This window comes from Primulina tabacum, chromosome 1 (assembly GCF_025594145.1).
Source record: "Primulina tabacum isolate GXHZ01 chromosome 1, ASM2559414v2, whole genome shotgun sequence".
Taxonomy (NCBI): Eukaryota; Viridiplantae; Streptophyta; class Magnoliopsida; order Lamiales; family Gesneriaceae; genus Primulina; species Primulina tabacum.
Window position 1 is genome coordinate 39,688,750 of NC_134550.1, and position 15,318 is coordinate 39,704,067.

Here is a 15,318-nt window from a genome sequence, read left to right on the forward strand (position 1 = left end):
GAGAAAAAATCACTACAAGAAAAATGGTTTTTTGCGGCACGACATTAACGGCGTGCATTAAACCCTTTTTTTCAGATAAAAGAAAGTCAACTTTATGGGGCCTATCTTTAATTAAAATATATAAGTTGAATTGCAAATGTAGATGTCACATTTTCATGGAAACCTAATTGTGTCCTAAAATTTTAATTAAAGGCTAGAATTTGTCGACTCGTAGTGGTTGGAGGTTGGAAAGGTCACAATAAGCACCCAACTCAGATTACTTTATAGTTCTAAATGTTGAACTTTTTCATAAATAGAAAATTTCAAAAACTTTTATGTTTGGTTTCTGAGATGGAGTTGTGTACCTGTATATGATTTGGATTTGGACATTTTTGCATTAAGTTCTTTTAGAAAGCCTAGAGGGTTCTTTGCTTCTTATGAATTAATAAACATATATCAAATTCAACCAAATTATTCAAAATTTATTTCAAAGCAGCTAGTAATGTCTTTGGTGGCATAATTGATGCCAAGATTCTGAATATTCCCTTGGATAAATTTTGTTTGGTTTCAAAAGGCAGTATAAAACAAGAAACTTGTTACACATCTTTCACGTTATCTTTTCACATTTTTCTCTACATTTTACCGTTAAATTATTGTTTAGTCTTGATGATGTAAGTTCCGATACCAAAGGAACTAAGTTATTACTCTCGTGTCCAGCTCGGAGATCATTTGCAAAACCTTTTAATGTTTTTATAATTGATCGAAATTGACAAATCCATGAAAAATTGGGCCCAATTCACAGCATATTATTGTATATTTGAGCTTTATTAGAATATGGAATAGTTCTAAAGAGAGGGCCAAAAGTAAAGCATGGTCTAAAGATATTTGCTTTACATCTTCCACTTCAAAAAGAAAGATAAATATGTGATCCTTCTTTCTTTACATTGAAAAGAACTCTATTGTATTGCACTAAATAAAACGAACCTCCTTAAAAGTCGAAAAAAATCGACACCCTTCATGCATGGGAAAATGTTATCTTGGACTATGAATGAATGCCTTTTTGAAAAAGAGATTTATATATGCTTGTTTCATGTGGTTCATCTCTGTTGATGCCTTAATTTTTTTAAAAAAAAATTTGACAAAGTGAAACTTTAGTTGGTTGAAAAAAATAGATTTCCTAATCATAAAAGCATGCACTTCCCATCCCCTGTTTCCACAACCTATGGGCCAATTAATTTTCTCATTTTCTCATTTTATTTATGAAGTAATGAAAATTATTTGACGTCATATATTAATTTGAATGTTAAGGTTCGGTTCATTTACGAAATGGATAAAGAATGGATTCATTTGCCTTCAGGACTTCTACCCGAGTATGAAGAAGGGGTTCAAAAATTTCTTGCACAAGCCAAGGACTACGCCAAAACACGTGACGTAATATTATGTCCTTGCATACGTTGTAAAAATAAGAAGTATATGACATTTGACAAAGTGTATGAGCACTTAATATTCAAGGGGTTCGATCCTTCTTACACGATTTGGTTTTTCCATGGTGAAACTGATACCTCACACTTTGAAGGTGAAGGTAGTTTAGGAGGAGTTCAAGAAGCGGATGATGAAAGTAGAGAGGCATTTCACTTATATAGGGATGCATTTGTCTCAGATGAAGAGGTTGGACACACTAGGTCTGACGCAAGAGATTATGAGTTTACTGATTTATTAGAAGATGCAGAAACTCCTCTCTTCCCTGGATGTACGACTTATTCAAAGTTGTCAGCATCTGTCACATTATACAATTACAAGTCTACCAATGGTCACACTGACAGTAGTTTCAATGAGCTCCTTAAGATCTTAAGTGACATGCTTCCAGAAAAAACCACACTTCCACAAAGTGTTTACTCGATGAAAAAGTTGTTGAAACCATTTGATTTAGGATATGAGAAGATTCATGCTTGCCCAAACGATTGTTGTCTATTTAGAAAGGAGCTCAAAGAATTAGACTCATGTCCAAAGTGTGGTTACTCAAGATGGAAGGTGGACAAAGTTACCTTAAAAGTTCGTAAAGAAGTTCCTGAAAAGGTGCTAAGGTATTTTCCTGTGATACCAAGATTTAAAAGGATGTTTAAATAAGAAGAAATGGCCGAAGATTTGATTTGGCACTCTAACCACAAAAGTCAAGATCATATGATGCGTCATCCAGTTGATTTAGTAGCTTGGGATACAATAAATCACAAGTGGCCTGCTTTTGCATCAGATCCTAGAAATCTTCGTCTTGGTCTTGCAACAGATGGATTCAACCCTTTTGGTGACCTTAGTTCTAGATATAGTTGTTGGCCGGTTATCTTGGTCAATTACAATCTTCCTCCATTGAAGTGCATGTCGAAAGAAAATCTTATGTTAACTTTACTAATACCAGGTCCAAAGCAACCAGGAAATGATATAGATGTGTACTTGGAACCTCTTGTGGAAGATTTGAAGGAGTTGTGGGACATAGGTGTGGAGGCATTTGATGCATTTAACAAGTCAATGTTCAATATGAAGGCTATCTTGATGTGGACAATCAATGATTTTCCAGCTTATGGAAACCTAGCTGGATATGTCACAAAAGGAAAATTCGGTTGCCCAATATGTGGTGAAGACGTTTGTTCTATGTGGCTTAAGTACAGTAGAAAATTTTCATACTTAGGCCATCGAAGATTTCTTGCTCCTGATCATCCATTTCGTGAGAAAAAGAAGTGGTTTAATGGAAAAAAAGAGAGAAAAGGAAAACCGAGGGCTTTGACTGGTTTAGAAATTCTCAATGCGGTAAAAGTCATTGAAAATGACTGGGGGAAAAAAAAAGAGTCAGAATATCAATAATGTAAAGAGAAAGAGAAAGACGCATGATAGTTCAAAAAATGTACAAAAATCAGATCAAATGTGGAAGAAGAAGTCAATTTTTTTCAGTTTGCCATACTGGAGTGTGAGTTATTTCGCACTATATTCGTCAAGTTTTATAAATTTGTTTTTTTGTTCATAAATTTTTATGAATCATGAACTAATACTATGAAATGTGTTAATTGTTATGTGCAGGGACTGCTGCTACGTCATAACTTAGATGTGATGCATGTTGAAAAGAATGTCTGCGAAAATATCATAGGCACATTGTTAAACGTGAAGAAAAAATCCAAAGATGGTGTGAATGCTCGCAAAGATTTGATGCACTTAAACATTAGAAAAGAATTACATCCTCAAGAGAAAGGGGAAAATATGTATCACTTGCCTGCTGCACCTTACACATTGTCTAAAAAAGAGATGAATGTATTTTGCTCTAGATTGAAGAAAATAAAGTTACCCGATGGCTATAGCTCAAATATTGGTAACTGTGTTTCTTTAGAAGAGCATAAACTTATTGGGCTGAAATCTCATGATTGCCATGTTCTAATGCAACAACTGCTATCAATAGCATTGAGAAGTCTTTTACCTAAAGGTCCACGTAGTGCTCTATTTCTATTGTGTGCATTTTACAATGAATTATGTCAAAGAGTGTTAGACAGGAACCGTTTAGAACAACTCGAGGAGAATATTGCTGAAACTCTATGCATGTTGGAAAGGTACTTTCCACCCGCTTTCTTCACTATCTCGGTTCATTTGACAATTCATTTAGCAAGAGAGGCTCGCTTGTGTGGGCCTGTCCAATTCCGTTGGATGTATCCATTTGAAAGGTAATAGATATTAATTTATTTTTAGACCAATATTATGTTATACAAATAATTTAAATTTGCTAAAAACACTAGTTTCATGTGAAATTTGTTTTTTTCTTTAGATTTATGAAAACACTTAAAGAGTATGTGAAGAACCGAGCAAGGCCAGAGGGTTGCATAGCTGAGTGTTACCTTGCAGAAGAACGAATGCGGTTTTGTAGTGCCTATATAAAAAAAGCGGCTGGTATTGGTATCCGTTCTAATCGGAATCAGGATTTGGACAATGGATTAGTGGAAGGTCGCCCAATTTCTCAAGGAAAAGAAAAAATTTTAGAAGACCATGTGTTGCAAGCTGCACATCAATATGTGTTGTTCAATACTGCTGAAGTTGAGCCTTACTTACAGTGAGTATAGTTAATTACATATCATATTAGCCTTTGTGTATTACATAATTCATATATTCTAATAATGACCCTTTAATGATTTTAAATAGGATGCACATTGAGGAGCTGAAACAAACAAATCGTCGTTTCTTAATTAATGAAACATTGTTACAGAAGAGACATATGGAAACATTTGCTCAATGGTTATCAAAACATGTTTTTGATAACTCATCAGACATAATTCAATGGCTAGCACATGGTCCAAGAAAACATGTATCTTATATGGGTTATATTATAAATGGATATCGATTCCACACAATTGATGTTGAAAGGTCGACACAAGATAGTGGTGTTTCAATTGAAGCAGATACTGTTTGTCAGTCTAGTGCGAATGATTATTCACATACCGTTGGAAGAGTATTATACTATGGAGTTATACGAGATATTGTTTTACTAGACTACTATTCTTTCAAAGTTCCTGTTTTTGGTGTGATTGGGCAAATCATGAAACTGGAATCAAAATGGAAGATGGTTTTACACTGATCAACTTACACCAAGGTCTAAGAACTTTTGAAGGCGATCCTTTCATTTTAGCATCACAAGCAAAACAAGTATTCTATCCTAGAGACAATGACGAATCAAACTGGTATGTGTTGCTGAAAGCGCCGCCTCAAGGTATGCATAACATGAATTTGCTTGAAGAGGAAGCCTATACATCATTCACACCTCTTGATGTGTCCACACTTGAGATTAACATCACTGAGAAAGAACCGTATGCGAGAAATGAGTGTGAGGGAATTGACGTGACTGATCCGTGATTGAAATTTTCGGTTGTAGAGTTTGTAGTTAATTTAAAAGGTTCCATTACACTTTATTTACTGTTGCAATATATTTGTCTGTTTTCTTTTTATTTTCAGCGAATTATCATGTTATATTACATGTTTGACTATCTCTTCATATACAACATTAAAAAATGAGCAGATTGGGCCAAAAACGCAGCAAGGTATCTGTAGGTGAAGTTCAGGTGATATTTTATTATTTTGTAGATTTTGGTTTATTTTAATTTTAATGATGTCTCAATTTTATATGATAATATCTCTTTGTGCTATTTTGTAGGAAAATATAGCAAATAAGCTATCGAGAGTGGACTCCAACACTCCACCTAATTCATCAGAATATTTGCGTGATAAAGACCTAGTTGATGACGCCAAAACTAATAAGAAAAAAGGACGAGGTCCATCAAAGTTTATTTTGGGTAGTGGCCAACAACAGCCCAAAGATCTGGAACGTAATGAGTTTGGACAGGCAGTTGGAGATAATTCGGTCAAGTACGCCACTTTTCTAGGTTGCATGGTAAAAGAATTTGTGCCATACACATTAGATCGATGGAAAGACTTAGACGAGGAAATGAAGAATAAGATGTGGTGTTGTCTTCAGGTAATACTTATCACTGTTTTTTTATTCCTATTTTATTACAAAATGTAAAAATATTTTTATGCTTCTTAATGTGTAGTTGAACTATAAAGTTGAGGAATGGGAGAAACATTCAATCTTTCAAAAGTTAGGTAAATTGTGGCGTGATAGAAAGTCCAAACTCCAAATAAGTATACGAGAAGTTGATGATGGTCGAGTGGCTGGACGAGATCTTTGTCTTTTGAAGCCCGAATTTTTGGATGAAAACCAATGGGACTTGTTTGTAAAGAAGACACGATCATCACCATTTCAAGTAAGTATCAATTCATTCTTATGGATTTTTGACTGTTTGATACATGCATATAATTGTTATGCTTTTCGGGCTTAAATTTAATAATTCCAAGAAGTAACGAATCACACAATAGATAATGTTCTTCTTACTGCATCACTTGAGATTCTTGGTGAAACTTAAAATATTCTAACACATAACACCACTAGATTAATTGGTTGACTGGTGTAAAAGTTAACCTTTAATCCTTTATAGTTATTTTTCTCAACTGTCGCACTTATTTTTTCTGTATCATCTTAATTTTTCATTTTTCATTTTTCATTTTTCATTTATACCCATTATGTGACAATAATGCATTGGATCAATTCTTTAATTTTTAGCAATCATATGACTAATCAATTATATATGAATATGTTATATGTTTTTTATTTTCAGGAAAAGAGTGAAAAATTTAAGGCGATGAGAGGAAAGCAAATACACAACCACACAATGACCAGGAGAAGTTATGCCCGTTTGGCTCACATCATGGTAATTGTTATTATTTGAAAAACCTTATGAAAAGTTCTTCTCTAAGTGTTTTTATTTTTAATTGTAATGATACTTTTTTTGAATTATGTTCCTAATGAATTTTTCATATATTTCTATATGCTTCTTACTCAAGGAGAAAACAAGTTCTGCTGATACACCAATTCAACTTTACAGCGTGCGTCGCAGCGTGCCATGCACGCCGCGGATACCTTTCCGCGGCGCATATTGCACGCCGCGGAAACCCACTTTTCTTGTAGTGTTAGAAATATCTGTTATATGCGTTTATATTTTTTTTATGATTGCATGTATACATTATTTATACTGAGAATGTAATTCTCACCAGAGTTATTCGGCTGTTGTCTTGTTTGTATGTGTGCATGGCAACAGGTGAGATAGGATCAGGGTCAAGAAAAGAACGAGGCTGGACTAGATAGCGTGGAGATCCGGGCTCTGAGGCAACTTAGGATCAGCACTGTCATATAGTTGAACCTAGTTGAATTCTTGTAGACAATACAAGATTTGTATGTTTATGTTTAATATGTAATTTGAATTGAATTACATTACGTTTCCGCTTTGTATTTTAAAAAAAAATTAGACCCTGTTTATTATAATTGTTTGAATTATTCTTAAAGATGATTAAGGAATGAATTAGCGTCAGGATCCCCACAACACGTGGTATCAGAGCATTAGGTTTTAGAACAGTAGGTTCTAGAACTGTAAGTTCCTTAGATTGAGATAGAGGAGAATGAGCGAGGTAGATTGAGTTTTCTTTCCTGCTTTTGATTACTAGCATGTGATTTATTATAATGTTGACTTACATTGTGTATGCTAGCATGATATTATGTTTTACTGCTTCTAAATACATGTTACCTGAATATCTGAGTTGATTTGGTAATGTGTTTGATTTGAAAATGAATCAGAACCAATTCTTGATCAGAAGGTAAGCTGCTCAGAAAGGGACTAAGATTGATGTATCTCATGTGATACTAACCCTTGTGGTAATCAGATATACCTCCAAGAAGAATTTGAGAATTGGGTAGTACTTCGACTGATCAGATGGATGTGTCAGAAAATCTGATGGAAACAAAGTTGAAGAAATTTCAGTCGTTTCAACCGCCGATTCTGAAGGGTAATGAGACGCCAGTGGAGTGTGAGAATTGGTTAGATGATATAGAGATACTGTTTGATTCACTTGATTATCCAAATGAACGGAGAACTAAACTGGTGCCCAATCAGTTACACGAGGTCTCTAGGAGTTGGTGGATTACAACCAAAAGAGTAATAGAACAACGTGGTACGGTGATTACGTGGGAAGTCTTTAAAGCTGAATTTTATCGAAGATTCTTCTCAGGATCGTACCGAGAGGACAAGAGAGCAGAGTTTGAGAATTTGTGTAAGGCCCGAGATTTTATTACTGCAATTTGAGATTAATCTGAAATGATTTATTTATTAATTGAGATGATTATAGAGGAAACGGATCAGACCGGGAGAGCCGAAAGAAGATTTGACATGAGGTGCAAGAAGAGTCCCCGCGCACATGCGCGACATGTATGGGCGCACATGCGCGAGGAAGACAGAACCATGCGCGCACATGCGCGGCTTGAATGCGCGCACATGCGCGGAACGTCCAGAGAGTTCGGCGCACATGCGCGGCGGAAGGCGCTCATCTGCGCGAATAAGTGGATGCACGAGACAGTAGGTCTCGCGCATATGCGCGACAATGGGCGCGCATATGCGCGAGCGGTTGAGACACAAGCGCCGAGATAATAAATCTCGCGCATATGCGCGGGGCTTAGGCACGGATATGGGCGAGTCATGTAGAAGGAAAGTTTGACACTTGGTCTCTATATGCGACGTGTAGGTATATTTATATATAAGAACAAGCCAATCTTCAGAAGAAAGAGGAGGAAGTCGAGAAGCTCCAAGTCCTTTCAGGTGAGAATTTGAGTGTTACGCAAAATCCGTCCGTTTGTTTTTAAATCCAGACACGGTACTGTACTCCTCTCGTCGACAGCGACAACTGGACGTAAGTTTTGTTACGTTTAGACATGATTTGAAATTATGATATTGTCAGAATTGAATATGAATCAGATATAGTGTTTCTGCTACAGTAGACATTATATAAGTGAAGTCAGATTAAAGAATAGACTGTTTATACAATTGTTATGAATTTCGAAAGCTATTGATTGAGATTTGATATCAGAGTTGTGTTGTTACTGATCTTAAGTGTACAGATATTGAGATTATGAGTTGTACTGATGCTGAATATGAATTCTGATATTTTATCTGTGATGTTGAGATTGACGGAGATATCGAAACTGTATTGTTATGCCGTAGAAACATTAGTTGATTTAGAGTGATCAGATTCAGTAATGATTTCGATGATATCGTTGATAAGAATTAGATTGTACCTTGTTCAGTAATGGATCTGATTATATACTGATTTGAGTATTGATCAGAACAGGTTTTGAATCGAATTATATACTGATATTGTATTTATGTGATTGTCATTGCCAGACTGGGTATGGACAGATTGGGATACAAGACTTCGTCTTCGTCAGACCGGGAAGACAAAGGTATAATTCATGTTTTGTTTGGGGAAGACACAACTCAAATGAGATTCAATTTGAGTTTCCCAACAAAATCACATACTAGAATTGTTGTTTATCTTTTTATATGATTATGCTTTGTTTATAGATTTATATTCAAGCATTTGAGATAGGAAAGTCATTTGGTAGATTCGCCAAATTACTAGATGTTCGGTGGTATCGACGCTTCAGATCAGAGTCACTCCGATTGTAGATATTCGATACAGACAGGGCCGAAGTCTAGGAATAAGACGTACAGTCACCCCGATTGGGAGGGTAGGTGACAGACAGTGACGTCTTATTCACACCGGGATCTCTAGAGTTAGAGTTGAGTTGACTCAAGATATGAATTGAATTGAGTTGCATGCTTATTTTATTTTGGTTTCAGAGATTATGGAACCCATTGTTACTGCATGCTTATTTTGATTTGGTTTCATAGACTATGAAACCTATTGTTATTGATTTTATGCATGATAATATGCTTTATGATTTATATTGTGTATATGCATGTCTACCATGTTTTATACTGGGATTTATTCTCACCGGAGTATCCGGCTGTTGTCTTGTTTTGTATGTGTGCATGACAACAGGTGGGGCAGGATCGGGGTCAAGAAGATGATGAGAGAAGATGAGTTAGAGTGGTGATTCCGGACTTTTTGTAGACTTGGTTTAATACTTGAAATTTAGTAGTTGAACCTTAGACTACTTTGAATAAGTGTTGTACATTATTGTACTTTTATACTAATATATATATTAGTTAAATTCCAATACGTTCCACAATTACATTTTAGAAAGAAAAATTTTTAGACCCTGTTTATCTTAATTGATAATTAAATCACAAAGATGATTAAGAAGATGATTAGCGTCCGGGTCCCCACAACAGGTGGTATCAGAGCGATAGATCATTTAGACTGAGATAGAAGAGAATGAGCGGGGTAGATTGAGTTTTCTTTCCTTGCATGTGATTGCTAGCATGAGATTTATTTTAATGTTGATTTACATTATGTATGCTAGCATGATACTATGATTTACTGCTTTGAAATACATGTTTACCTGATTATTCGATTTGAGTTGATATTATGTATTATTGAGTATGAATCAGATCTGATTCATGATCAGCAGTAAGATGATCCGAGAAAGAATGGAACAGGTTTGTAGTATTTGGGTTATTAATAGTTTTGGTAATCAGATATATCTCCTAGAAGAATTCCAGAACGGGGCAGTACTTCGGTTGAACAGATAAATATATCAGAAACTCCGATGGAAGTACAGTTGAAGAAATTTCAGTCGTTTCAACCGCCGATTTTGAGGGGTACTGAGATGTCTGAAGAGTGTCAGAATTGGTTAGATGACATAGAACTATTGTTTGATTTATTTGATTATTTAGATGAACAGAGAATTAAATTGGTGCCCAACCAGTTACGAGAGGCCGCCAGGAGTTGGTGGATTACAATCAAGGGAGTATTAGAACAACGTGGTACTGTGATCACGTGGGAAGTCTTTAAAGCTGAATTCTATCAAAGATTTTTCTCAGTTTCATACCGAGAAGACAAAAGAGCAGAGTTTGAGAATTTGAAACAAGGCCAACTGAATATTGAAGAATATGTTGCTAAATTCTCTACTCTACTGCGTTTTGTTCCTCTGATAGCGGGGAATGATGAAGCTGTAGCTGAGCAGTTCATCAAAGGATTGAATTCAGAGATAGTTGCATTGATAAATATGCAGCGACCTTACCATTTTGCTGATACTTTGAGTAGCGCAAAAAGAGCTGAGGTGAGTCTGATTCGACAACGAGAAAGATTGGATGTGATTCAACTCCCGACACAGCAACTCCCTCTTAGACTTGATAAAGGCAGTACGAGTGGAAAGCAAGATTTGCTGAAAGCTCGAAAGAAACAGCTTAAGAAGTTAGGGAGCGGACTGAGTGGTTCGTCTAGCTCCAGTAGTTTCAGCCCGAGTTATACTGGAGTATATTGCAGAACTTGCGGAGGGAGACATCACACAGAGCAATGCCAGGGAGTGACTGGTAGTTGCCATATTTGTAGACAGCCGGGACACTTTGCTAGAGTTTGTCCTCAGAGAAGTTCCCAAAGATTTTAGGGAGCAAAAGACCGAGGGACAGACACAGGACACACCTGATGATATAGTGGCAGGTACTGTTCTTTTATGATTATATTGCATAGGTATTGATATATACTAATGCATTCCCTACGATTATCTTTGACTGAATTGCATTGAGACATGCTGTATTTGTTGAGTCTGTTTGTACGGTAGTATTGATTCCCTTACTTTTTGGGAAAGAAAGATTGATATCAGAGATTTCTGTGAAATATTGTATACTACAGTAAGATGAGAATGAGGTCGAGTTAGATGATAATGTACTTGTGTTTCTGATTTGACCGCATTATTGATATTAATATGCAGAATAAGTACAGAACTATTGTAGATTCCTTCTAGAAAAATATAAGATTCAGACCAGATAGGGCTGATGAGTAGAAATTCCACGATAAGGATTCTAGATCTAGAATTCCTTTGATATCTGTATTGTCTATGACTCGATTGATACAGAAAGGAGCAGATGGTATCCTTATGTATTCAGTAGATGTACTGAAATCGAGCCTAGCGTTGGCAGATTTGCCAGTGATGTACGAGTTGGCTGATGTTTGCCAGATAAGATTCCAGATTTGTTTTGTATCAGGAAGATAGATTTTAGAATTGAATTGATACCAGGTACTGTTTGTGTTTTAGAATTCAGTACAGAATAATATTGAATGTACAGAATGTCACTGCATGAATTGAAATATCGGTAGAAGAATACTGACCAAGAGTTACATCTGATTTAGTGCTTCTCTTGGAAATATTCAGTTCTGTCTATAGATTGATAAATCTTGTATTCAGAGGTATTCTGATGATTTCATGCTCTTTGTATCTATGATATTTTGATATATTTGCAGCATCTGATTGATTGAATCGAACATCTGAAGATTGTATTGAATACTCTGAGAACTGTGATTATTGTATACAGAAATTATTCAGATAAGAATCTTGCTTGAAACAGATTGTATTCAGAATAAGCGATATCTGAAGTTATATACCGATTGATTTTGACACATTCCTAAACTTTGGTCCTGTCTGTATTGAATTCTACAATCGGCGTGAATCTTCCCCTATGCCTCGATATCACCGAACGTTTAGAAAATTGGCGTATCTACCAATGACTCTCCTATCTCAATACATATATATAAATAAATATAAAGTACAAACATAACAAGTATGTGATTTTGGGAAACTCAAATCGAATCTCATTTGAGTTGTATCTTCCCGAATTCACATGAATTATACCTTTCTTTTCGTTGAAATCAATCGAAGTCTCGAATTCGGGATATAAAATCTGTCAATCCTAAAATGAATAACATGTATAAATGCACCATATCAATCTTCAACTCCAAGTAGGATACGCAAATAGATCAATATGCAATTTCAATAACTTTCGACGTCATAACGACGTAATCTTTCGATACCGATCCACTCAAATATCAATGCTCAGTAACAATACTCATAATTCTTATCAACATCAACCCATAAGACTGAATCTTGCACCATCTCAACTCAATATATGCTGGAAAATCATAACAATCACATATGGTATCATTTTCTCGATCCGTTTACGTTTCTACGATGTCCATGATTTCAAGAACACATAATTACAAGCATATTAGAATTTCCCCAACATGTAAACTTTGAAACATGCTGAAAATGAACCATACTTACATCCTTTCGAAGCTGGTGATGAGAGGAACACAAATCTAGTCTCGGATTGCAATTTGGTTACACGGATTTGTCACAACCAAGTGTTGAATTGGAAGAGGAAAAGCTTGAAGCTTGAAGGAGATTCTTTCGTTGCTGATCTGCTGAATGAGGAAGGAATGAATCATGCACTAAGAATATATATGTATATCATGCCATGTGTCAACATAAGAATCAAATGTGGATTTCTCGTACAAAGCACCGCGGGTGCGCTCCTTCTTGACTGCGGGTGCGGTCAGCTCACGGCATCCCCTTCCAATTTTTCAAAATCGACGACCGCGGGTGCGGTCCTGTTTTCACCGCGGGTGCGTTCACCCTACTGTAGCAGCACCGCGGGTGCGCTCTGTCTGGCACCGCGGTTGCGGTGTCTCTACTGTAAAAATAGCCAACTCTCTGTCCATCAACCGCGGGTGCGGTATATTTCATAGCGCGGGTGCGGTGGCTTTTTCCCTCAAAACACAACTTTCTGCCCTTGCACCGCGGGTGCGGTAGGTATTGTTGTGCGGGTGCGGTCCTCTGTCCATGCAACATTTCATAATTTTGTTTTATCAACCTACAATTCTCGGGCATTACAAAGGAAAAATATAACATGTTTGTGAATTGATTGCATCCTGCTATATATAGTTATGTTGTTTCTGGATTTCCTATCAGCTACGCAGAGGCAGTTGAACGAGCCAAGGCAGCCGAGGCTGGACATAGGCGAGGAGGTCCACAGTATACTCCTCCACTTCTAGTGTCAGCTCAGCAGCCTACTTTGCGGCCGAGAGGTAAAAAGTTTAAGAAGACTGGTTCTGTTTCTTCGTCTTCTTCAAGTTCGAGTGGATCACAGAGAGGGAGTCCTGTGATTGCTCCTTACTGTAGCCATTGTGGGGGTAAACATACTATCGAGCAGTGTCGAGGTATGTTTGGTACTTGTTCTCAGTGTGGGCAGGAAGGCCATTTCTCTCGAGTATGTCCGAACAGGGGTACGACTTCTTCCCAACCCCAGCCAGGATTTAGAGGTGACCCCAGTATGATGAGACCTGTTGTTCCTATTCCATCCTTTCAGCAGTTGAGTGTCCCACGATATCGAGGACCGGGTGGTCAGAGTGCTCAAGTTCCTCCTCAAGTTCGAGTGTACGCCATGACCGAGGATCAGACGAGAGAAGCTCCTGGTGGCGTGATTGCAGGTATTTGCACACTTTGCGATTATCCTGCACGTGTTTTATTTGATACAGGAGCATCTCATTCATTCATATCTCATACATTTATTTCATCTCACGATATTGAGTGTACCCTGTTGTATGATACTTTGTCGATAGCCACGACAGCAGGGAAGATTATTTTGTCTGAGAAAGTTGTGCATAATTGTGTATTGATGTATGAGGATAATGTGGTATTTCTGAATTTGATTGTCCTCCCGATGCACGACTTTGATTGTATTGTTGGCATGGATATCTTGATGACAAATCGAGCTACTGTTGATTGTTGTCATGGAGGGGTTCGATTTCGACCGATTGATGGACCCAAGTGGAATTTTGATGGCAAGGGTTCCCAAGCCAAAATTCCATTGGTATCTTCCTTGGAAATGTCTCGACTTTTGACTAGCGGAGATGAGAGCTATCTTATCTACGCTATTGATATCTCTAAGAAGGAGCCTTCCTTATCTGAGATTCCTGTTGCGAAAGAATTCCCGGATGTATTTCCCGATGAGGTTCCTGAATTTGTTCCTCATCGAGAAGTTGAGTTTAGTATTAATCTTGTGCCGGGGGCTGAGCCTATTTCTAAAGCTCCTTATCGCATGGCACCTTTGGAATTGAAAGAACAATTACAGGATCTTCTTGATAAGGAATATATTCGACCGAGTGTATCACCTTGGGGAGCTCCGGTCTTATTTGTTCGGAAGAAAGATGGTACTATGCGAATGTGTATCGATTATAGGCAACTGAATCGGGCTACTGTGAAAAACAAGTACCCATTTCCTCGTATTGATGACTTATTTGATCAGCTTCAGGGCACTTCTGTTTAACCGAAGATTGATCTTCGTTCTGGGTATCATCAAGTACGAGTTCGAGACGAAGATGTGCCCAAAACTGCTTTTCGTACAAGGTATGGCCATTATGAATTTTTGTTATGCCTTTTGGTCTCACGAATGCTCCTGCTGTCTTTATGGATCTAATGAATCGTGTCTTTCGAGATTATCTTGACCGATTCGTTATTGTATTTATTGATGTTATTCTTGTATATTCGAAATCGAAAAAGGAGCATACTGAACATCTGAGACTGGTGCTTCAAACTCTTCGCAATAGCCATTTGTATGCTAAATTGTCCAAATGCGAATTCTGGATGGACAAAGTGATATTTTTAGGCCACGTCATTTCGAGACATGGCATATCTGTTGATCCTGTGAAGGTCGAAGCTGTATTGAATTGGCCAAGACCTACGACTGTTCCTGAGATCCGTAGCTTCATGGGTTTAGCTGGATATTATCGTCGCTTTATTGAAGGGTTTTCGAAAATAGCTAAACCTATTACTCAACTGACACAGAAGAATCAACGATTCATTTGGTTAGATGAATGTGAAGCTAGTTTTCATGAATTGAAGACGAGATTGAACACAGCACCTGTGCTTACTATTCCCTCAGGTACCGGAGGATTTGTAGTGTGTACAGA

At 37.1% G+C, this 15,318-nt stretch overlaps 3 protein-coding genes across 3 annotated transcripts; all 3 read left to right on the forward strand.

Moving 5' to 3' along the window:
* The first annotated feature begins 1,305 nt into the window (after positions 1-1,305).
* LOC142509167 (uncharacterized) lies at positions 1,306-2,106 on the forward strand. The gene has a single exon (XM_075619555.1). The coding sequence runs from the start codon at positions 1,306-1,308 to the stop codon at positions 2,104-2,106; it is 801 nt and encodes a 266-aa protein (XP_075475670.1).
* A 239-nt stretch (positions 2,107-2,345) lies between these two features.
* Positions 2,346-4,189, forward strand: LOC142544200 (uncharacterized). Its single transcript, XM_075651263.1, has 3 exons — positions 2,346-2,938; positions 3,049-3,680; positions 3,782-4,189. Exons 1-3 carry the CDS (start codon positions 2,798-2,800, stop codon positions 4,065-4,067), a joined length of 1,059 nt encoding a protein of 352 aa, XP_075507378.1. The 5' UTR covers positions 2,346-2,797; the 3' UTR covers positions 4,068-4,189.
* Positions 4,190-4,536: 347 nt separating this feature from the next.
* On the forward strand, positions 4,537-6,290 carry LOC142509183 (uncharacterized). Its single transcript, XM_075619556.1, has 4 exons — positions 4,537-5,066; positions 5,159-5,479; positions 5,556-5,768; positions 6,180-6,290. The coding sequence occupies exons 1-4, from the start codon at positions 5,016-5,018 to the stop codon at positions 6,288-6,290; spliced, it is 696 nt and encodes a 231-aa protein (XP_075475671.1). The 5' UTR covers positions 4,537-5,015.
* Positions 6,291-15,318: the final 9,028 nt, after the last annotated feature.